This window comes from Poecile atricapillus, unplaced genomic scaffold (assembly GCF_030490865.1).
Source record: "Poecile atricapillus isolate bPoeAtr1 unplaced genomic scaffold, bPoeAtr1.hap1 scaffold_238, whole genome shotgun sequence".
In the NCBI taxonomy this organism is placed as follows: domain Eukaryota; kingdom Metazoa; phylum Chordata; class Aves; order Passeriformes; family Paridae; genus Poecile; species Poecile atricapillus.
This window is the reverse complement of record NW_026709047.1, coordinates 20,187-43,196: the sequence shown is the minus strand read 5'-3', so window position 1 is coordinate 43,196 and position 23,010 is coordinate 20,187. Positions and strand designations below refer to the sequence as shown.

The following is a 23,010-nucleotide window of genomic DNA, read 5'->3' as shown; positions in this document are numbered from 1 at the left end:
CATATAATTTTGCTTTATTGTCATTGTCTCCGTTTGCCCTTCATACATAAGGCTTCATAAGGTAACACACTCAAGGCAGGCTGGGAACACAATTCTCTACTAGGAGATGCACAGGGGCAAATTTGCTCTTTTAAGATGTCAGGCTGGTGACAACAGAAATATAGATTATCTGTTTATTCAGAGAATAATGAAAGCAGAATTGTAACTGCTTCCTTGCAGTTGTAAGTAAGCTTGGGCTTCAAAAGGTATCTTCCTGAATTAGCAGAGTTCTGAAAAACACAGTGATCCATGTTCAATTACCTAAGTGTAGCTATGTAGAGCCATTTAAATTAACTGGGCTATCCCACCCAGCTTACAGAAAACAACACATTTCATATCATACCTGCCAGCCCCATATGGATATCTTCCATATTGCAAGGCACTGAAAGACCAGTTTTAGAAGTGAATCCCACCTCTAGTGAAATATATGCACTTCATTCTGTTGTAATAAATGCATATTCCTTAGAAATGGGGGAAACCTAGTGTTTATTTCACACAGATCAGTGAAATTCTCTGAGACTATGAACCTAGTGCATACAGTTCTGTTAACTCTGGTAATGCTATGTATGACAAAAGTATAATCTGATATATCCTAAGTGGCACAATAAATGAAAAAGTGGGATTTCTGAGACAGCTAAATGTGAGAAATAGCCACCAATGTGAACAAGACTTATTTATTCTTTTCTTCTGATTGTTCTGATGAGCACACATTGCAGTGTTGTGCTACTCAGGGTAAAAAGCCCAGATATTTATATATCAGAATGAGATTTGGCTGTGCACCATTCATTCATACATCCCTGTTTCCTTTGGAAGTGAGAACAGTTAGGCAGACAAGAAGGGAAGTACAGTATTTACCAAAGGCCACCTGGAGCAGACCAGTAGTGCAGAGCACACTGCTGACTGTGTCTACCCTGTCACTCAGTTATCACTGTTTTATTTTGGAACTATAGAAATTAATGTCTTTTTCCAACTTCTGGCAGCTTGGGAAGGATTTGAATCACCATTAAGCAAACAAAATCTGTTTGTCTGCATGCCATTCACAACCTCACTAAAAAAACAAGACCTTTTGTAAACCTTCCTTTATTTGTTTCATTTCCTCTGCTGAAAGTGCTACTGATTCACTTACCTGTTCTGATTGTACTGTACATTCTGTGTCAGATCCACATTCAGCATAATGAAGTCATGCACATGGCAGCAGGAGAATGGTTCCTTGATCTCAGCACTGTTTGTTTTACTGGACCATTTCCTCATCCCAATAAGGGCATAATGAGTGACATTGGGAGTTGCTTCAATACGTTGCAGAATTTGCTTCAGGGAAACATTCCTTTCAGTCCATGTATAGTCACTGCAATAATTATGAAAATGTGTAAATTTTAAAATATATAGAGAACATAGAGACTCTCTTTCAGCTGAAGAGCAATTTTCAACAGCAGGAAGTTGTTATGACTTTCAGGTAGATAACTTCAGTGTTGTCTTTACTGTATTTTTTTGTCTCTCATTCTAGTTAAAATTAACTGGTGCTTATGTGGTGGGGATCTGAAACTTAGTCTATATATCTTAAAATATTCACTCAGATATGTAAACTTTCAAAGTTACCTAGATAATAAGAATTCCAATGAATCTTGGAGTGTTGCTGATATGTGCCATAACTTAAGCACAAAGTATTAAGACCCTTCTAGCCCACTTCTAGAGTCCATAAATCTCAGTTCCCATTGAGTTTCAATCTCTCTGAAAGTTTGCTGTAAATTCTGCATAGCCATATTCATGGAATAGGTAAAACTATCTAACACAAGCAATATTCTAAGGTAATGAAAACAAAAATACTAGTTCAGGGATTTGGGAAACTCATAAAGAAGACACACAGGCTGGGACTGACAAAAGAGACAAAGGAAATCAGCTGCACAATTTGCACAGAACTGTCATTTAGCTTCCCTAGAAAAATCTGGTGAAAAATGAACATTTGAGTGTCCATGTTGTCCAGTGTATTCAGGGAGTGCTTACAGAGTCTGAAATCTGCAGTCCAAGTAACTCTAGTTTGAACAGTGATGGCTGCAGGGCACACAAATCCTCAGGAGACAGGAATGAAAAACAGGCACTACACTATGTGCTGTGCAAAGACAGATGCCTAGGAAAGTACTGTCCTTGAGCAAATATAATTCTCTGCTAGTACAGGGTAGAAGTTGTAGTGTAGCAAACATAATTTCAAAATTACATGCAGAGAGAAGTTAAAGGAGATCAGATGATAAAGCATATATTACATTATTTACCTTTTCCTGTCTCCTGAACAATCAACTTCTACTGCATTCCACATAACACAGGAGTCATCTGAAATGACAATGAAAGGCCAAATATCCTGGGGTTTTATCCCCAGCTCTTCCTGCCGATTCCGCTCGAGCTCCAGGTTATGATAAGACAACTCTTTTATCAGGAAGTGTGCAGCACCTGAAACCATGGGCATAAACCACCAGATTAAAAATAGGGGCAGAAATTGTTTTCTTTTAACTCAGAAGCCTTTTGAAGTGAGTATTTCTGCAGACACAGGTATAAATCACTCTGAAGATTTACATCCCACCACCACCCAGAGCCAACTTGCTTTGTCACTTGCCAAGGAAGTGACTTAAAGAACCACATTGGGAAGGATGAAAAATGAGGCCTGACATCTGTGGTAAAGGTTTTCCAGTGTCTTAAAGATTTAGTGACTACTTCTTTTAACCTGACAGTAGTTGTCTGTTAGCATCTCTTACTGCAAAGACTTAGAGATGTTGACTGACCAGCTGAATGACATTGGAAATTGTCCCTGATGACCTACTTTGAATGTTTGTCTGCTGTATATAAGTTGCTCCAGCAGCACAAGCAAAGGAACAACAAAGGAACTGAATACCTGTGAATATTTCACATATTTTATATGAGTAGAACCTACCTAAAGAATGTACCCAACCAGAGTACCACTGCTCATGCTATAGTATACAACTTATTTCTACAAGGAAACAGTCGGTAACTCCATCTGAGTTTTAACACCCTCAGCTTCTTTCAAAGACAATAGAAGAGTAAAGTATTTCTAGAGTGCAATTCATTGAGTTTGTTTTAGGTGTCCTGTTTAAGAGAAGTGTATTTTAATCTGTGACACATTGTCCTTAGAGGGAATCCAGATCACCAGATCAGACATCCTAGCTGCAAGGTGTGTGCCTACATTTCACTGTTGAATAACAACACCTCAAGGACCCAAGTTGTGTGTCCACATTTTTTAGAACTTTTTGTTACACTTACCCACTCCTGCACTGTTGAAAATGCTTGGAAGAACAAGCATGATGTGGTTGGGCCAATACTTCTTATATATGGCCATTTCATACTCCTTGACAACTAAAACATGCAAATGACTGGCTCCATCCATTGCATGATATAAATTGAAAAGTCCATGTTCATGACGACCAGTGGTGGGAGTAAAAGTGGGGCTTTTTATGTAATCTTCACTCTGTAGGTAAAAAGAAGTGTAAGCTTCTGTATTAATCCAGAGAGAAAAAGGAGAAATAGATTCTTCAGGTGAATAAATCAGATCCACTAACATGAGACAAACTGACATATTTTAAACTTCCTTGATAGGAAAATAAACAACTTTTATAAGAATTGGAAAAAAGAAAACCCTATCATTTAGCTTATTTGACTGATGAATGGACAGGACTGCTAACCTTTACCTGCCAAGTGCAGAGGTACCTTGTTGCTAGATCTGGAAGAAGATTTAGATTTCTATGATATAGGACAGTTAGAAACACCTTACTCCGAAACTACAATACAACTCTTCTGACTGGAGCAACGGAATAGAAGAAGAAGCAAAGAGAGAATAGTCTTTAAATGTCAAAGCCTCAAACCAGGTCAGTGGCAGAAGCAAGAAAAAAATCCACATGGACCCAGTGCACAGTTCTGACCATGTAGCCAAGTACAAGTTTACTGGGTGAGGGAGAGCAGATGTCATTCATACATTGCAGTTGTGGTGCTGTCTAGGTTCTTCTATTTAAAATTTGAACTGGAGGGTGATGTTGATTTATTACTGTTTATTTGAAACAGCTTATTTTCTCCAGGATAGAAGTGCTACTGCTTTCTGCTGTTCCACAAATTGCTTCAATACTCCAAGCAGTGTGGCCTGAGCAAGGCACAGCTTCACTTCAGACATGGGTATAAGGAATCTCTGTAAAGGTCAATATCTCTGCACTGGTGTGGCCTCATCTTGAATATCCTGGGCAGTTTTGAGCACCACAATATAAGATATTAGACTATTAGAGAGGGTCCAAAGGAGGGCACAAAGATGGTGAAGAACCTTGAGGGGAAGACATGAGAGAAGTGACTGAGGTTACTTGGTCTGTTCAGCCTGGAGGAGACTGAAGGGAGACCTCACTGCAGTTACAGCTTCCTTGTGAGGGGAAGAGGAGGGGCAGACACTGATCTCTGCTCTGTGGTGACAATGACAGGACCTGGGGGAATGGCCTGAAGTTGTGTCAGGGGAGGTTTAGGTTGGATATTAGAAAATGCTTCTTCACCCAGAGGGTGGCTGGGCTCTGAACAGGGCAGAGGTCACAGCACCAGCCTGAGAGAGCTCAAGAAGTGTTTATACAACACTCTCAGGCACAGGATGTGACTCCTGGGGACAGCGCTGTGCAGGGCCAGGTGTTGGACTTGATGATCCTTGTGGGTCCCTTCCAACTCAGCTTACTCTGTTATTCTGTGGTCAGAGTTTGCAGAGCCTGTCAAATAGATGACCTTACCAAGTTTTTTTCTACAAGCATGACATGTGATTCTTTATACAGACTTGAAGCTATGACTGAGATTCTTTGAAAGTGTTATTTTTATATGAAAGTAATGGAGCATTTATGCAGAATAAAACAGGATATTCTACTGCTTTTCTCTACAGAAAAAAAAATGCTTCCTCTTACTATTGGTATGATAAATGAAATCATATCTTTGAGTTTCTTAGCAGAAACTATTCTTACTTTAACATCTTAAACCCATAACCGAAGACCTTTTGTCACAGATAGGACTGTTTATACCAAAGAATCAGCCTTGACTATGAGCAAAAGAAAGAGCTCTCAACAATTTTTTTTCACTTATCCCTTTCTGGGAGAAAATACAAGCTTAGCATTTCATTGTCTCTTGACAGCAGGAATAGTACTGTAGAAAATACTAATTCAACAAATTTTGAAACTGGTGGTGTCTCTCTCCCATATATGCTCATAAATGTAAATAAAAATATCCATCTACCTTATCTGTCACTAGTGGTAGCCTCATACTTTCCAATTGTCTTCCTGGTTGGCTAAAGACAAAATGATGCTCCTTTGATTTTGGAATGATAAAATGCAGCTGTATTTCTTCTCCCAGCATAGAATAGGAAAATGCAAATGCATGCAGAGTGGACTCATAAATCTAAGGATGGAAAAAATATGATAATTCCAGTTAAAGTCAAACCACAGGGTCTCAGTGTACTTTACATATATATACAATATTGCTAAACATATTACTGTATGGGATTATATTTAAATTCATTATTCATAAGTGTTAAGCAATATTCCCTAGGCTAGAGCTTACACTAAAAAAAAATACACATTAAAATGATCCTTCTTTTGAAACCGTTGTTTCAGCTTTGTCTTGCAGATGGTACCAATACTTACAGGGCCCTCCTGGCTTTCAGCAGTACTGGCACATAAAAACCAGTATTTGCATTGCTGACACATTCTTCCTCACATTATAATAGGCAAGAAATTAGAGGGTTATTCTGAGTAAAAAAGCAAGTAGTATACCACACATAGACTACTCTGTGCTGGACTACTTCTGTATCAGAAGTAGCACCTGTTGCAGTCGCTCAGGCACAAACTCTTCCACTTGAGCAAAGCCCTGTAGAAAGCTTACTGGGAAAGTAGTTTTAACTGGTAGTACACATGCAGATCACAGCACTGAATAAGCTAGTGTAAATGAGACAAGGTCCTCTGATCTCCCCAAACTGCAGCCTGGTCAAGGCAGGCAATCTTCAAGAAATGGCAAAATCTGTAAATCAGCTCTGTGTGTGTTACACACAGACAACTTCTAAGCCAATAAAAATACTGTGTATGTACACAAACTGTGTTTGGGTTGTGTGTGCTCCAGCGTCTGATCTGCAGAGTAACATCTAGAAATCTTTACCTGGTACCTGGGATTGAAACCCATATACTGATGACACTGTTCACAGTGATGGTAGGTGTTATATGCTGCATACTTGGACAATCTCATCCTAGTTGTTTGACGGCAGGTGTACATATCTTCCTGTCTCCTGCTCACTGATCTGTCTATTAAGAAAAGAAACAAGTTAAATGTAACATATATTCAGGGCTAGAATGTATTCTCTTGTGACAGACTGTTTCTGTCACTGAAATCAGCTTCCTGGAAAAATGGCAACATAAAACACCTATAAAACAAACTATGAATTCATTCTAAGTACAGTATGTTTTATAAATTGTTATGTACAGCAAAGAGAACTAAAAGGAATTATCTACAAATTCATGATTATGATAATTCAGTACAGATTTCACATAAGGCTGAGACATAAGCAATGACTTATTAAAATTTTCATTGTTGCTATTATTGGTAGAATGCTTACAATAGCTATAAATAGTAAAAAAGAGCCATATACCATTTGCCATTCTGTGACAGACATCACAGTAGATTGTGTGAAATGAATCTGGCAGTTTAGTGATGTTGCTCTTTAGTATATATCCATATTTTTCAAAGGATCCCCTTTGTGAGAGTCTGAGGGAAAATGAGGTGTATTTTCTGCTGAAAAGGACTTTGTTATCCAATCTTACATTCAGATTTTCAGCATCAGATTGGGTTGCTCAAAGCTGTTCCTTGTCATGTTAAGTTTTAAAAATCACCAGGAGTGGAGTTTTCATGATGTCTCTTGGCAACCTGCTCCATAATTTGACCATTTTTATTCTGCAAATATTTTTCATACAATCTAATTGTAACTTCTATATTGCTACTTGTGTCTGTTGTCTCTTGTAATTATGCTGTGTATCTGTAATAGTTTGTGTCTATAATTCCTATCAGGAAGTTGAAGACAGCATCCAGATGCACCTGCTAGACTTCCCCAGATGAAACAAACAAAATTCACTCCAATTTTCTTCACGTCTTGGTGGCTGCTCACTGGCCTCACTTCTCTATGTCAACGTCTTTGTCATAATGGGAAGCAAAAATTTCACAGAATACCCAGATGTGGCCTTAGAGTCACCATCACAGAAGAATAATCACTTCCCCTGAGGTGTTGTTAGATTATTAGTAAGCCATTAACCCAGTGGAGAACCGGTGACTCGTGTTCACATTATTGCCAACCACAACCATCAAGTCACTTTGATCAAAGCTGCTGTCTACAGAGCTGGCCCCAAACTTGTACAGCTGAATAAAATTATTCTGTCCCAAGTGCAAGGGGAACATTTGGTGAACTGTTCAACAGGGTCCTGTTCCTGAGCTTCCACTTCTTCAGCCTGCCAAGGCCTTTCTGAATGGCAGTGCTTCCTCCCTGCTACCCAGTCCCATGAGCTTGTGTGTGTCCATCTGGATAATTCAGAGGACTAATTCACACATCAATACTCCAGGAACAGAGATCTGGGCATGTTCATCTCATGCTTTCCAAACCTAACCTAAAACCTAAAAAATAAACATAGATACTTTTAAGTACAAAACTAACTTTATGTACATAATTCACTGCATTGCTAGAGAGCAGAACAAAGCTACTTTGTAAAATCACTCACATACACAAACTTATTGTGGAATTAGAGCTTTTATAATGAAAGACTGTCTATATAACATCCCATAACTAATTTATAAGGGTCATATTCTAGTACTTCATCTGGAAAACTTGAAATCTCTTCTATTATTACTTAATAAAAACCAATTCTGGTATTTTAACTCTGCTTAAAAGTTTAACAGGATTCTCACATTAAAAGCAAATAAATACATATATATGTATACCAATCAGGATTTTAAAAATTCTAACCTTCACTGTTTATAGCCTGAAGCTTTGAACAAATCAGACTTGCATCTTCATATTTTGGATCATGGATGGTGTAGTCAAAAGGCATCTTCCTAAATGTCTCCAAATCTGGCCACATATCTCCAGGCTGATGGTAGTATTGATCAGATTCTTCTTTTATGTCTATGATATTATCAAAAATAAGAATTCAGAAATTTTTAAAGCTCTTTATATTGCTATAGGTTTTGCTGTAGCTATTATTCCTGCTTCATTTTTATTTTCACTAGTCTGATGTCACAGTATCATTATGCACCAAGAGGTAAACCTTTGCACAAATGTACCTTGCACCTCAACGCAACTCAACCTTTTAATAATTATCTTCATGTCACCTTTTAAAAATTACCTTCATGTCCTGTCTGACCTATAGAAATACATCTGGAAACACAGAGTAATACACTGTAAATAAAGCAAGTTTGGACTAAAACTAGGTATTAGAGAGCAGAAACTTCCTTCCCTCAGGTAGTTTTGAGTAATGAGACGATATGATATTGCTTCTCATGGTATAAATCTGCCAAAATTTCAATGATTCCTTTTATATGTTTTACCACAAAAGTTCACTCCAATTCTACACTGCAAACCAATGTCTGGATATCATTTAATATACATAAATGCTGTTGATCCCTTTCCACAAAAAATAGAGGTATGTTCTTTGCTTACAGAGCATATGAATAAATTCTAAATGAAGAATAAAATAATAAAATATTCTAAAGTATCAATGAAAGATCACAGAAAAATTTTCTTACAGTATTTAAATAATGTAAAGTCATTGCAAAGTTAACTAGGATAGAATAGGCCTAGAATATACAGACAACTCTATTTCAATTTAGCATAACAATCTTCTATTGTCTCCAGAATACTTCTATATCAGGAACTTACTAATGTTGATTTCTTCCTCATCATAAACATCCACTTCTGTCAGTCTAATCAGCATTCGGGACAAAATACTGAGGAACTGCAGATAGGCACCTGTTTTCCCTATCTGTAAACATATAAATTAGAAAAAAAAAAAGTAAACTTTTGCTTTTCACCATGTTAATTTTCCACATATTTGGAAATTGTAGCTATGGTGAAACTGAATATTAATACTCCGTGTATGGATACCCTTGTTATTTGTATATTCCTTGGCATAATTGAAAAGCTTAATGTTGAACAATTTTATTCTCTCTATGCAAGAGCCTAGCTGGAAAACACATTTTATATCACAGTTCTAGTTATGAGCCCACACACAAGAATTTTCTCTCCTGATGCTATAGGTTCTACATAGGCAATGAACATTTAAAATGAACAATGAACAAAGCTCATAAAATGAACCAATAAACCTCGAATTACAAGATAGCTAAAGAATTATCCCAACCCTTTCATTTCCACATGATTTACTGGTACACTGCCTGTTACTGAAGTAGACTGACTGTCCTGAGGAGCAGAAGTGGCAACACATCCCTGAGAGAGCTTGTGCAGGCCACTACCATTCCTGAAGGGCACGGTATGTGCACAATGTCCTGTTCCACCTCATGCTGAAAATACATTATTTCCCTTCCAATCTTTTAAAATTACCTTTTAAAAGTCCATTTTAAAATTATCTTAAGAATGTAACTTTCTCCTTTCTTCTTTACCCCATCAACCCACTGTATAAATTTTCACTTCACTACATCAAGAGTATTGCTGGAAAGAATAACCCAGAGCCAACGATTTACTCAGTGGGTTCTTCTGTCTTTCACATGTAGTTTGCTGGTGATAACATCAGGTAAACAAGGCCATGTCTAAGCAAGCAGCTTTGAAAACCATGATTGTGTGTGTGTATGGGCTGTACTGGGAAGTTATCATGTAGATCAGTTACAACACATTGGACAGCAATTGTCTGATTTCACAGAGTGACATCACATTTTGGATTAGGTCTATATTACTACTGAATTGAAAACCCAGTTTCACTTCCATTACTGCTAGGACATGTCAGAAGCATAGGGTGTTGGAATTGCTAAACAGAGTAAAAAGTTACTACTTTTCATCTATGACAAGAAAAAAAAATCATTTTCTCTCAATGCTTGAAGAAGGGAAGCTTTAAATTCGAAGCAAGAGATCAAACATTTGTTTTGGTCAAAGCTCATTATCTGTTGTTTTTCATATCAGACTGCAGTTTGAACAGTTGCTTGCAAAGGGTGGATAAGGGTCTCATTATCCCTGGTGAGAATCAAATGTCAGCACACAACTCTCTGTCATCCTGGAAGAACACAGAAAAAGAGTGACTTTGAACAGAGGAAATGACAGCAAGGACTATAATCAGCCCATGGACCAGATGTTTCTAACTCCCAGTTTTGTTTTTTATGTAAAATCCATTGCAACTAATGAGACTTTTTCCTCTGACCCTGGGACAAGGCTGCAATGGCTACTGATTGAGGGGCTAAAACAAAACTATCTTATTTTCCCACATCTGAGGCAAACAAAGAAAATACTTTCACTTGTTTTCCTCATGTCTGAGGTTATATTTTTATTCTCTTATGAACATACTCTTTTAAAGTGCCCCTGACCATCTTTTCATTAAACACAGGGTAGCCTAACAGATTAACAGTTTCCTAACTTCAAATAAGAGATCATTTATCAAAAGTACACCTGTCTCCTTGATATTAGATATCTATATAAAAATTAATTCTTCATCTGTTTGAAGTATATACTTAGAACTGTCAACAGCACAAGAGACTGAAAACCTTATTTTTCTTTTTGATATGCATTAAAATTTTATTCTATCAAATGTGTGTATTTTTCTTTCCTTGGGGGTCCATTCTTTGCCAATGGCTTTTCACAATGTGTGTGGGAGTGACGAAGCTTCTGCTACAAGATGCTGAGATGAAAAGCATCAGTCACCGAGCTCAAGTGTACACAAAGCTGTAGGATCATGAGTCAAAAATGCTGGAAACCACAGGATGACAAGTGCTACAGGACTAAACTGTAATGCATGCACTTAGGCTATTTCATGCATCAGACCTTACCCAATCTCATTATCTGTCACATTAAAAGTTTCCAATTCAGTACTGTGAGTTTTATGAACTGCTACATATGAGCAATGCTGTATGTAAAAAGCTGTTGGGAGCTTTCAGGAATATCTCTAAGTTATTAGAATGTTTGCCAGGACAGAGATTGGGCTGAGCACATGCAGCATTCATATTTAGACTCCATTCACTAGCACATCTGCCTGCATTTGCTGCTCAGTAAATGAACTGGTGAAAAAGAGAACACCTTTTTCAGGTCATTTTGAGAAGATTTTCAAAAAGAAAATGAGAAATGAATGACTTCTCATTTACAATTGACACTTACTCCAGAAAGGAAGGATCTTGAACAAGTGAACTTGTAGCATATCCAGATAACTAAATGCACCTTTAAAATTAATTGTAGTGTTTTCTACGTATACCATTCCTGGGCAAAACAGAATAGCACAGAGAGTCTTTGTTTGAAAATAGTGAATAGCTATCAAAAAATACAACTTCCACATCTCTCCAAATCTCCAAATCTCTCCCTGCCCCATCTGTCACTACCCCTTTTTCTAAGAGTTCGTGCACAGTAAATAGCTACAAAGAGATCCTGCAAGCAGGATATGCACACCTTTGAAGCATAAAGCCCTGCATCAGCCCATCCTCCATCTCCTAACTGCAACAAATAGGAGATCCGAAAAGAAATTTTAAGTGGATAATTAAATGAATAATTAATTAAAGTGGATATCTGATTGGTCTGCAAGTTTATATAGCTTTAGGGAAGCCAAGCACCATGCTGTGCTGATCCTAACTGGTGACTCTGGGCTAAGCATGAAATATTAAGAATGACAACAACTGGTAAGGAAGTGCTCTGAGCAAGGGTTTTTTCCCCATATCCTGCCTCTGCTCTGGATACCAAAGCTGCAAACATTAAAAGACTGAAGGAACCTAGAACTGGGCTGCATTTTTACAATGTCTGAAACAAAATGTACGCGAGAGGGGCCACTATGACAAACGGCTCTACTTTCCAGAAAAAAGATTCCTCAAACTTGTGGCACTGCTCAATGCTTTGTAAGATAAGCACTTGGGGAAGAATATTCCCAAATAATGGAAGTATTACTCTATTTTTTTCCTGTCTACCTGAGTTTGGTAAAAATTAGACTAAAAGAAAATTTGTATTTCAACATAGTGCAACTATCTCCGCTAGAAGTCTGAAGAATCAGACTTGGAAGAAGAAAATTCCAGAAGACTAAGAAGTAAAAATCTCAAATCTTGTGAAAACTGATGATAACTAAGGAATTTGGGGCCTGATGAGATTTAGAGGTTTTATTTCTATTTTCATTCTTAGTGCCAGGGATGATTTGACCCATAAAATACTAAGAATATACTCTGCAGCTCTTCATTTGTGAAGAGTGTAGCTGTAGCAAGAGAAAGGAATATGAATTCAAATTCTTTCCTGAAGAAAATCTGACATGTGCATGAGGGCCTAGTTTTTGTATCAAAGACATATATTACCAAAGAAGAGGGAAAAGCTCTCCAAAGATTTTGACCACTGAACTCTGCTTGCTGTATATATCAAGGATAGGGTGAAAAACAACTAAGAATCTGAGAGAACATTTCAATCAGATAAACTGCTTGTGTGCATCCATGCATTCATGAAATAACATCCAAAAGTGTTGTTGTAGAAGTTGTAACAGTAATGAGCTTCCTCTTTTAACTTTTTCCAGATGCCAGACACCAGGACCACTAAAAGTACACAATTCTTCATGGTATATGTTGGTATAAAATATCATCTGATTTCAGGCCTCACATGTGAAGAAATATGGTGAAAGGGGAAATAATTCCATAAGGCTTTTCTATTCTAATTTCCAGGTAAGACAGTTCTTCACATACCATGACAGTGGTTTTCAAACTGTGGCCTGTGAATCAATGATGAATTGCAGAAAACATGCTGATGATCAGTTGACAGTTGGTCAAATGTTGATGGCTCTTCTCCGTGTTTCCACATGCTACATTTTTCTAAAACACAGCTAATAATAGATATATTAAATATTTCCCTAATATTTTTCTTACATAGGCTGAGTGGTATATATACCCATTGTAATGAGATTTTAATAAAAGTAGAGTAATGATACGGGCAGCAGTTTTCTTCTTCAGGAAGTGTCTTAAGACACACTTGCTTCATTCCCTGGCTGTGGTTCCCAGGACTGAGCCGTGCTCACCAGCAGCTTCCATGCTTCAGGAAAATGCTAGTTACAAATTGTAAAATCCAGTTAAAGAACCAAACATATGAAACCTTGATTTGCAGTTTGGGGAACTTTAACATGAATGTTCTGAAGAAAAAATACTTGAGGGAATTTAGAATTCTATATAGGCATTTGTGTGGGTGCACCAGGGAATAGATGTTGAGCTATAGATATATTTATTGCTCATGGTGATGCATATTAAATTATACTCAGAAACCAATGGCTTCATTTTGATCACATGAGCTAGTTTACAGAGAAATTATTCCATACCTAGCCAGTTTTTGCTGCATTTCCTGAAGCCTATTGTAAAAATAAGGCATTTATTGCATTCTAATGTACATAACTGTCCTTGCAAAAATGCATCAAGTCTTCCAGCAAAATATTTTGACCAGTACATAGGGTAAAATATCTCTGTAAGAGAAGGGTGAACATATTTTGTTACTAATTTCCCTGAAAATGAGAATTGCAATTTTGATTCTCTAATGTGCCTAGTTTTCCTGCCTTGTTGATTTAGTATTTTTTATTTTAACCAGAAAATTGCTTCCTGATTTAAATTTTAGTAAAGGAATCACTGTATGATAAAGAAAAAAAGTAATTACTGATTTTTGGGAAGATACTACTCTGACAGTCTTGTACTTTAGCTGAGATGTTACCAACATTCAGATATCAGCTGTCTAATAATTGTTTTCATTCCCGCCTATACCTCTTGATGCAGTAAATATTAAGTCCATGTGAAATGTTAATATTACCAAAAATAATGAATAAAACTGACTTCAGGAAGGAAAATTATTTATTTTCAAAAGAGAAGGATAATTCTGATTTCTGCATATTTTATTGCTACTATTCCCTTCAAGAAACAGTACATTGTTATACCTTAAATTAATCCACATACTTTTAAAGCTGTTTGTTTGGTTTACAGGAGTTTTCAGTACTTTGGGAGGTTAAAATAGTAAAGGTAAAAAAATTGCTGGGCTTTTCCATGAAAATAGAAATAAATTAAGAGATTTCTAAGGATTAATAAATGGAAAATTCCATTAAATTAATACATAACCCTACATTTTTATACTTAGGAAGAAGATATGATATTGCTAATTTGATGTGCAAGAATTTGTTCTGTGTGAAACAGGTATATTCTTCAGAAAGAACTGAGGAATATAAAATGAATAAACATATAAAAGGCATCCTTGAGGAACTGATCCAACTGTAGGACCCAATGCAACACTGGGAAATAACTTGCACTGCGAAGCTGAAAAAGAAATGGAGTTTCAAATTCACTGCTGTACAGAGGGTGAACAGGAGTCCTATTCCATACTTGGAAAAAAAAACCAGAGAGATTTGATAGTGAAAAGTGGGCTGACAAATAAACAAGCTGCCTGTTTGATCATAGTTAAATTGCAAATATCAAGTGTGTGAAGCATCAAAATCCTCTCACCATGTGTAGTATGCTCTTGGAAGTCTCTGAATTACTCTTCTGAGAACGACAATTTATATTTGGAACCCAAAAACAAGTGAATACCAAAGAAATAATTTCTTATTGGCTAATCTGAATGTTTAGGATGGCTTTCAGAATTGTATCTTTATGGGGTTTGATGTGAATGCATTATAAAATTCTAACAGAAGTTAGAGCCTGTCATTTTGTTACAGCCTGTCATTTTGCAGGTTTTTTGGGGGATGAAAGTTAACATCACTCTCCAGATGGTATTCATTTTTATATTGCAACTGAGTATGAAATTCGATTTCTTGGTCACATAGCACTTCAACATTTGGCAAACACAAACTATTTAGATCAAAGGAAAGGACAGTGAAAAACTGATCATCAGAATATTTTCTGGAATCCTTTATGAATCAGAGTAACATCTGTGGGAATTCCCAGTATGAAAAGCTCCTTTATGCTCTTTCTACTCTTCTGCACCATGTATTTAGGTATAGAGTGGAAAACAATAATTTAACAGAGCAATATGCAGTTACTTTTTGCCATGGATGGGCATAAAAGAGTGGTTTATGTGGCAAGCTAATTCAGTAACTATCTTTGGATTAATTCTTTGGGTTGATGTTACAGCAACTGGAAACATCTTTGTCTTGGTTTGCATTTATCCTGTTTGACTTCTGAAGTTCACAGGAAATATATCTGCTCTGAGCAGGCACATTGCCTCTTCCTATCTTGTTGCTTCATACTTCAGTAAAACATGAGGCACAATACTACATTTAGCCTGTAACAGGTGCACTTAACTAGGAGATACCTTGCTCAGAGATAAGTGCTAAACATTTCTAGAGAATTTACATGAGAATTCATTTCCATATCTATTTTCAAAGTAATGTAAAAACTTCTGGGTCAGCTACTCATCTTTTAAATATGGCTTTATTACTTTGAACTGGCCTTTTTGCATGTTATTTACAACAGCTTCTATTTCTGTCTACTGTGCAAAGGAAACAAAATAATTTAATTACAAACTCCCAGCTGCTTTTACATTGATCATAAGAAAGTGGATTTGTCAAGATCTTTGATCTTTATTTAAAATGTAAATGCATATTCAACTTTAACAAACTGAAACTAAACATTAAATCTATCTCCTGAGCAAACTGTCTTTAAAACATTTTTATGGAGAGAGACTGACAAAGTGAATATTGCTGCAGCTTCTCTGTACTGGAACTCAGGATAACAGTAAAGAAAGGAAGATATTTTTTATTAGAACAGATTAGGAAATAAAATATTAGTAATTTATTCTCTACAAAAAACCAACCCTTCAAGTATGATTAATAAAAACTAAATACCTTTTTCTGAGATTATGTTTAATTTAAACAAAATAAATCAATGATAATACCTGGTTCTTTTTACACACCTGTGGTGGCCCACTCAGCAGCAGTCTCCTTGGGTGAAAGGTGTCCATTCTTCCCTCATTTCTGTTGTTGTAGTCCATGTGGATTGGCTTGGGAACTGTCCATTGGCGGTAGTACAGAGACTGCTCCGTGCACGTCATCATCTTACTCATAAGAGGACGAAAAGAACTTGCCCACATAACAGAATGGTAAGGCAAGAGGGAAGAGGATTTGGGAAGTCCACTGCTGTCTGTAGAAGTAATAATGTCATAAACCAGTTTGGGCAGGAAAACTATGGGAGGCTGTTTTGATGCTTTGGTCATGGAGCATTGAGACGTCTGTAGAATGAAGGAGTTATGAGTAGGTGCAGAGGAGGAAGAAGAGGAGGAGAAAGGTGAGGAGGATGATGAGGTGATGGAGATTTGGGCACTTTTTATATTTTGTTTCATATCCAGCTGTTCAGTTACTGGTGGCAAGTGTTTGCTGATTGTTGTTTGTGCCCCCTTGTCTACTTTCTGCTTCTGCCTTTCATGGTTAGTTGTAGCTTCTTCAGCGCTGTTACTTAGGGCTTGGGGAGGAGATGACTCAGTGCAGAATGCTGTAACTAAAAGAAAATTTGTATTTCAACACAGTCCAGCTATCTCTGCTAGTCAATGCCACAGTTAAACAAAACACAACAAATAATCCTCTCAACACATTGTCCAGCAAACATTGCAATCTTGCTCCTCTTTTTGCTTTGACTTTCCTCGTATAGGAAGCCATAATTTGGACTTGTTTGGAGCATTCATTTCAATGCAGAAAGTGGCTTTTAAAGTCCTGAAGTGCATAGGAAAGATGACACTGATTGTCCTGTCCTCTATTCCCCTCATACATTCCTTGTTTAAGGTGCTCACTGGATACTTTAATCACTCAAGACAAATACAACATTACTGAAACCATTGTTTAAATGAATTGAAGAAAATTGAAGAAAATAGGGCTATTACCCCACCACACTACAGAAATGTCTACTCAGACTGATATCTAAAAACAGTTCTCTGAGAGCTCTGCTCTGACACCCATGTCTGTGTCACTGCAGCACTTAGGCTGATCTAATAAAACCTGGCAGCCCTCAAGCCCTACATAATGCATTAGTGCATTCATACAGCTTTGGGTCATCTCAGAGGACATACTGAATTCATGAATGTTGGCTGGGAATATATAATGTACATACACCCCACAGATAACTGCAGATTTTCTGAAAGCTGTATATTTTTACCTTATGTATTTTAACTATTAAGATTTATTGACAGTTTAACACATTAAATGGTTCTGAGCATCTTTAATGCTTAATTGAAAGAGGACATGCAAATAGTTCAGTCTTCAAAGTAGATGGAGAACTGCTTGTGGAATCAAGGTATTAGAAATATCTGCCTAAGGCTGAACATAGATTAAACCAGATTTCCTCTCATGGTGAAAACAGCCATTCTGCTTCTCAAAAAAACCCCACATTTTGAATCAACAAAAGTCAGTAGTTACAAGAAAGAGTAAGCTATCCTCTCTGTCTATTAATCTAAAGTAGTCAGTAAAAGCCATTAGCAACAAATATAAAAGTGTCACCAGCACTGTGAATAGTTGCAAGTAACACCAATGTGACATCCTTCAGAATACCAGTGTCCAGGGGCACAGAAAGAAAATAAAGGAAAAAATATTTCTTTATCCACAGATGAACTGAGGGCCAAGAGTTGTGGGCAGGCCACATAACAGTACTTAGTTTGGGCATCCCATTAAATAATAATTTTTCAAGCAAGAAAAATTCCTATTTCCTGTATTTCAGAAGTCTAATCCCTACATTTTTAGTCATCTTAAGTGATCCCATTAAAATAGGCCTTATCAAAACCTGATTTATGCTTTTATTATTTATCTAATAAGCTAAGGTCCCTTTTATGTCCTAATTAAATGAAAGAGATAATCTTATGGTCTTACTGGAAGCTTTTGAAGAGAGAGATGAAGATGCAGAGTCATGGGAACGTGATCTTTCTCTTTTCATAGGACTTCTCTTTTCTGAAGTAGAACCTGTTTTATGAATGTTAGTAAAGGAAAACAAAATCAAAATATAATTTAGGTAAGCTTTTAAATCACAAGTTACAGCTGTATTGTCAAAATAAGGAAAAGTACTCAAGGGTTTGTGTGGGGTTTGTCCTCATCCTGACACTGTTCCAGTTCACAGAATATTGGATCAGCCTATGGTTTTTAGAATTCATAGCATTTACCTGTGCTGAGCTGCAGTAGCTTCACAAGAATCAGTGCTGCAACCAGGAGCTGGTAATATCTAGGCCTGTCTCAACCATGATTTCTCTTCCAAACCATGTCTTACATTCCCCACTAGTCCAGTGTCAGGGAAAGCAGCAGGCAACAAGCTCTATTTTGTCAGAATGTTATGAAATTACCTCCTACCCCACACAGACTTAATGGCCAGATTATATCTCATCTTTTGGTGGTGAAAATCCTCAGTTTGATGCCATCAGGGCCATTCACTTGAGGTTCCTAGCTCAGGCTTCCAAGTTAAAATACTCGTTTCTGTACAGTTTTAACGTGCTAAACTGAGACATAAGCACTGCCATCAGAAAACTTAGACGTTAAGTCTATCTCACATGTTCAGAATTGGCCTCTGGATGATCATACCATACTTCATGGACTAGGAGAGCAGCCTCAGACAACACAGGAGCCCATTTGACTCAGATTACATACAGTCTGACCATACTTCAACTAAATGGACAGAACTACTCATCGCAAGAAGCACTCATCACATCTGAGGCAGGCATCTATTGAACACAGTCTGAATATGACCTCAGATGTTTCATTCCTCTATAAAGAGTAAAGATTAAAGAAATTAAGAAAAGGATTAAAGAAAGTATTTTTGTTTGGCTTGCTCTGCTATTTTCAGTAAGAACTTCCTAGGTGAAAAGTAATTGTCTTTCTTCCTCCTCATAGTATAGAAAAGTAAATGAAGGCAAGTTGTTTGGGATTTAAACACTTTATAGGGATAAAAATCCTCTGTTTTTCACAGGCATAATAGGCAGTAAGGAAAAGTGTAAAGAACTAATAAATAACTGATAATGCCCATCAATTATAATTTTTTTAAAAAAAGTAATAGTTTCTGGGTAAATTATTGGTTTTCAAATCATTTGTATGTTCTCAATTGATTTCTTAAGAAATGACGAATTCACCAACTCTACACAGTTAATTTGAATTCATGGGCATTTTCAAGGAGAACTCAAGTTTCTATGCTGAGATATATTTTCTATCCATACTATTTAATGCCTTACAAACTAGGAACTACTCAGCTGTTTCCTTGAAAGGAATCTTCATCACTGACATCACTGTAAGCATAGGTTCAAAGGCAGCAGTCAGGAACAGTTTAGTTGGAGCTGCCACTGCCCTGAGGGTAGGGATGCAGTCACTGCTTCTGCTTCTCAGACAGCAAATCACACCCTTTCCTGCTGGGGAGGGAGAGTGCAGAGGGTCCTCTGAACAGTGAGTGTCACCTGGTGTTCCTACTTGAGCTCCACTTTCTGGCTGTCAGAACATAGAGAGCAAAGGGGACACAGGAGGCAGCCAGAAAACACAGGTAACAGAGGCAGCAGTAGAACTGCAAGAAGTTAAAATGCAGCAGCAGAAGAAGGGTTGAGAAAACAGGTTCAAGGAGATTAAACAAAACTAAGGAGCAGAGCTCACTCAGTAAGAATAAAGTGAGAAACCATACATTTCTGGTTTTGCTAATAATTTTCAATCATTTTACAGCTTCTTTTATTACAAGTAATAAACAATACCTTCTGTCGCTATTTCTTCATCTTCATTGTCAGTACTGCTTAGTTTCTCTGGGTCACTTTCTAACACATCATTCACAACTGCTTTCTCTGTGTGAACTTCTGAGCTCACAAAGTACGCTGCCAAACCAAGTTCTTGCTCCAGGGTTGTCCGTACCAAAGAAGATGAATTTATTAAGCGTAGGTCACAGTATCTCAGTGATCTGGAGAGAAACAAGAGGAGCTAGTATGAAAACTCACTGTAATCTACTGCCTTATCTCTTTGAGAAACACAGCCAGAGGGGAATTTTTTCACGATTTGCTTCAACAAGAGATGAGATAGAACACAGTATTTTGGGCTTAATAAGTTTACCAGTAAGTGGTGCGTACACTTTTCTTTCTCTTAACCCAGTTATACAACTTAATTTACTGCATTGAACATTAGCATCAGCATAAGAAAATGAATCATCATTTGGATTCTAAACCAAACACACACAGAATAGGATTCACTTGAACATTCAAAAGCATTTAGTGCCCCAGGGCATCCTGTCTGGCTTCCAGCTACCATTCCAGAAGGCACTGATCTCTCCACACATCCTGGAGAAATCCATGCAGATTTCTCAGCTACCCTAAGAAACATAAGCAGTTATATTTCTTTTTTTAAACATACCCATTCTCTCCTCTAAACTGGGATAACTCTCATAATATTTTTGGAGCTATTTACATCTTGCTATAAACAGAAGTTTATTATCAATAAGATGTAGTTTGTATTTATGATACAAAAACTGCCCCAAAAATGGCAAAGAAATACCTTGACACTGAAATCTGTTTTCCTTTCACACAAGTAATCACATTGTTAATCTTTAGCTATTTGATAAGCAATGGATAAAACCCTGCCACTGAGAAAAGAGTGGATGTTCTTACCGTGGCAAAGACTCTCCTTGTGGATCCATCCCACTAAATATCAATATGCAAGGCAAACCTTCCAATTCCAAATAGGTCTGAGGCCTCCAATCTACATCCTCAATTTTCTGCCATATCTGTACAAGGTAGAGAAACCCTGTTGGACATATCTATATGTCTGACTTCTCTATAACTATATAATAATTTATATTTAAATATATTATATATATATATCTATAAAATAAAAAGACAAAAATACAGAAATACATACTTTATCATGCATTATAATAACCCACTTGTACAGTGGAAGAGAAGCCACACAGCAGAGCCAAATTCAACACAGACAGATCTCACAGTTTCTAGAGCACTGCAGGCAGCAATCTGCCTGCTGTTAGTCTGAGGACACTGGGACAGTATGTTCCAGCCTGAAAAGCCTCCCTGCTTCCTAGCTACATAGATAGCACTGAGATCAGGGCGTATGGCAAATATGGCACAAGGGAGAGTAAAGCTGAGCAGGTGTTTTGGAGGAGACAAGAGAATACAGAGGCTTCTTGAGGCAGATAATGCATGGATGTCTGAGTCCAAGAAAGAAAATTAGCTAGAAATGAGACTTTTTCACCTTAGATGAACAGGAGAAAGTTGGAAGTGTTCAATACACACCACTGTCCCTATTTACAACCCTCTGGAGTCTCCCACTCTTCCCTAAAGCTATCAGTTTTCCTGGTAACTTTATGAGAAATCTGACAAATCCATATATTGTTTGACTGCCCAGCATCAGGCTGTATTACTTTACTCACCAGTCAGTCCTTTCTGCTGTAAGACTGATCTGCAGATAAGGAGTATCTGTGGTATGATCAACAGTACAACAACTCAGCCTCTGACATCTGTACCTGTTCCCCTCTATACATGTCAGAGAACATAATCAGGATGTGATTCAGAAATGACTTTCCCGAATAAGTGATCCTTAATTAATAGCAGAATGAGATCAGCATTAGGCTCTGGATCTCAAATGACTTCATCTGACATGTACTGGATCAGAGTAAACAGTATACCATGTACACAACATTATAGAATGGAAATACATTTTTGCTTTGGCAATCAGAAGATGGTAATTTCATGAAAAGCAAAGGAGGCTTTTTTTATCCATAAACCAAAAACTTATTCAGAAACATAAAATACCAAGCTGTGAACACTAGAGTGCTCTAGGATCCATAACTACCATCACTGATCAGGCACATCGGTCCTCTTGCCCCCTGCTGGTGACAAGAATAATTTAACTATCAACTAGTCACTGATAAAATCTTCTTTTTGCACTGTGGTGTTTTTGTGAGAAAATTCAGCTAAAACTTAACATTTTAGTTGGCTTTTTAATGTATTCCTTATAGTCCCTTTAGATAAAAGCATTTCAACTGTTTCTGAAGGTTGCTACTGGAAGTCAAGTGCTAACCATATTAGTTAATACTGCACTGAGCACTAACCACAGGCAGGACAGGAAAGGTGACACAGACAGTATGTGTAAAAGGTAAAAGTCATGGTCCTCATGGTAGTTTTGTTTTTACTTTACGACTCCACACTTCAGCTCATGACTGTAACTGTCACCAGTAAAGTCTCCCCACCTTCATCTAATCTAATCTCCCATCTTCATTCATCTAACGAAGCTTGCCAGCACATGCCATTCTGTAATTTACCTTTAGTTGTTCCACAAAGTGCTTCCCGATTGTTATTCCAGTATTAGGATTTCCCAAGATTATTTCAAAGTTATCTTCAAGGGCCAGTCTTTCCCTTACATTATACAGACGTTCATATGCCACTGCAGCCAGCGGGATACATGGAATTCTCAACACTACCATGAGGCCATGACCACTAGGACATTGTCTTGAAGAGTTTATTAGATTTTGGGTGATTTCCAGAGTTTCAACTGAGGTGTAATTCTTCATCTGAGAAAGACCACACACTGCCATCATAGCTGCAGAGTAGTGTTGGATGAGGACAAAAGTCCTTATCACTGCACTGTGTAATCTGGGGAACCTGAAATAAATGGTGAATTAAAGAGTATTAAAGGGTGAGGTGAAAAAGCTGTTTTTTTCGAAATACAGTTAACTCAGGATTTTCTCCTGAGTTATGAAGAATCCTGTAAAGGATCCTTCATGTCTACTATACAACAGAATCTCATAACTGCAGTTGTACAGTATTCACAAGGCATCATT

At 37.3% G+C, this 23,010-nt stretch overlaps 1 protein-coding gene across 1 annotated transcript in view; it reads right to left on the bottom strand.

Annotated features, from left to right (window-relative positions):
- The window catches only part of LOC131574311 (protein GREB1-like), a gene marked incomplete at its 5' end in the record, with an annotated part of 48,801 nt that overhangs the window by 5,742 nt on the left and 20,049 nt on the right, over positions 1-23,010 (bottom strand). Inside the window, 12 exons of the mRNA XM_058828749.1 lie at positions 1,166-1,384; positions 2,307-2,481; positions 3,307-3,511; positions 5,290-5,451; positions 6,205-6,347; positions 8,054-8,212; positions 8,966-9,068; positions 16,139-16,719; positions 18,078-18,167; positions 19,925-20,124; positions 20,825-20,940; positions 22,492-22,831. Of these exons, the coding sequence (XP_058684732.1) occupies positions 1,166-1,384; positions 2,307-2,481; positions 3,307-3,511; positions 5,290-5,451; positions 6,205-6,347; positions 8,054-8,212; positions 8,966-9,068; positions 16,139-16,719; positions 18,078-18,167; positions 19,925-20,124; positions 20,825-20,940; positions 22,492-22,831 (2,493 nt within the window). The remainder of the gene's footprint in view (positions 1-1,165; positions 1,385-2,306; positions 2,482-3,306; positions 3,512-5,289; positions 5,452-6,204; positions 6,348-8,053; positions 8,213-8,965; positions 9,069-16,138; positions 16,720-18,077; positions 18,168-19,924; positions 20,125-20,824; positions 20,941-22,491; positions 22,832-23,010) is intronic.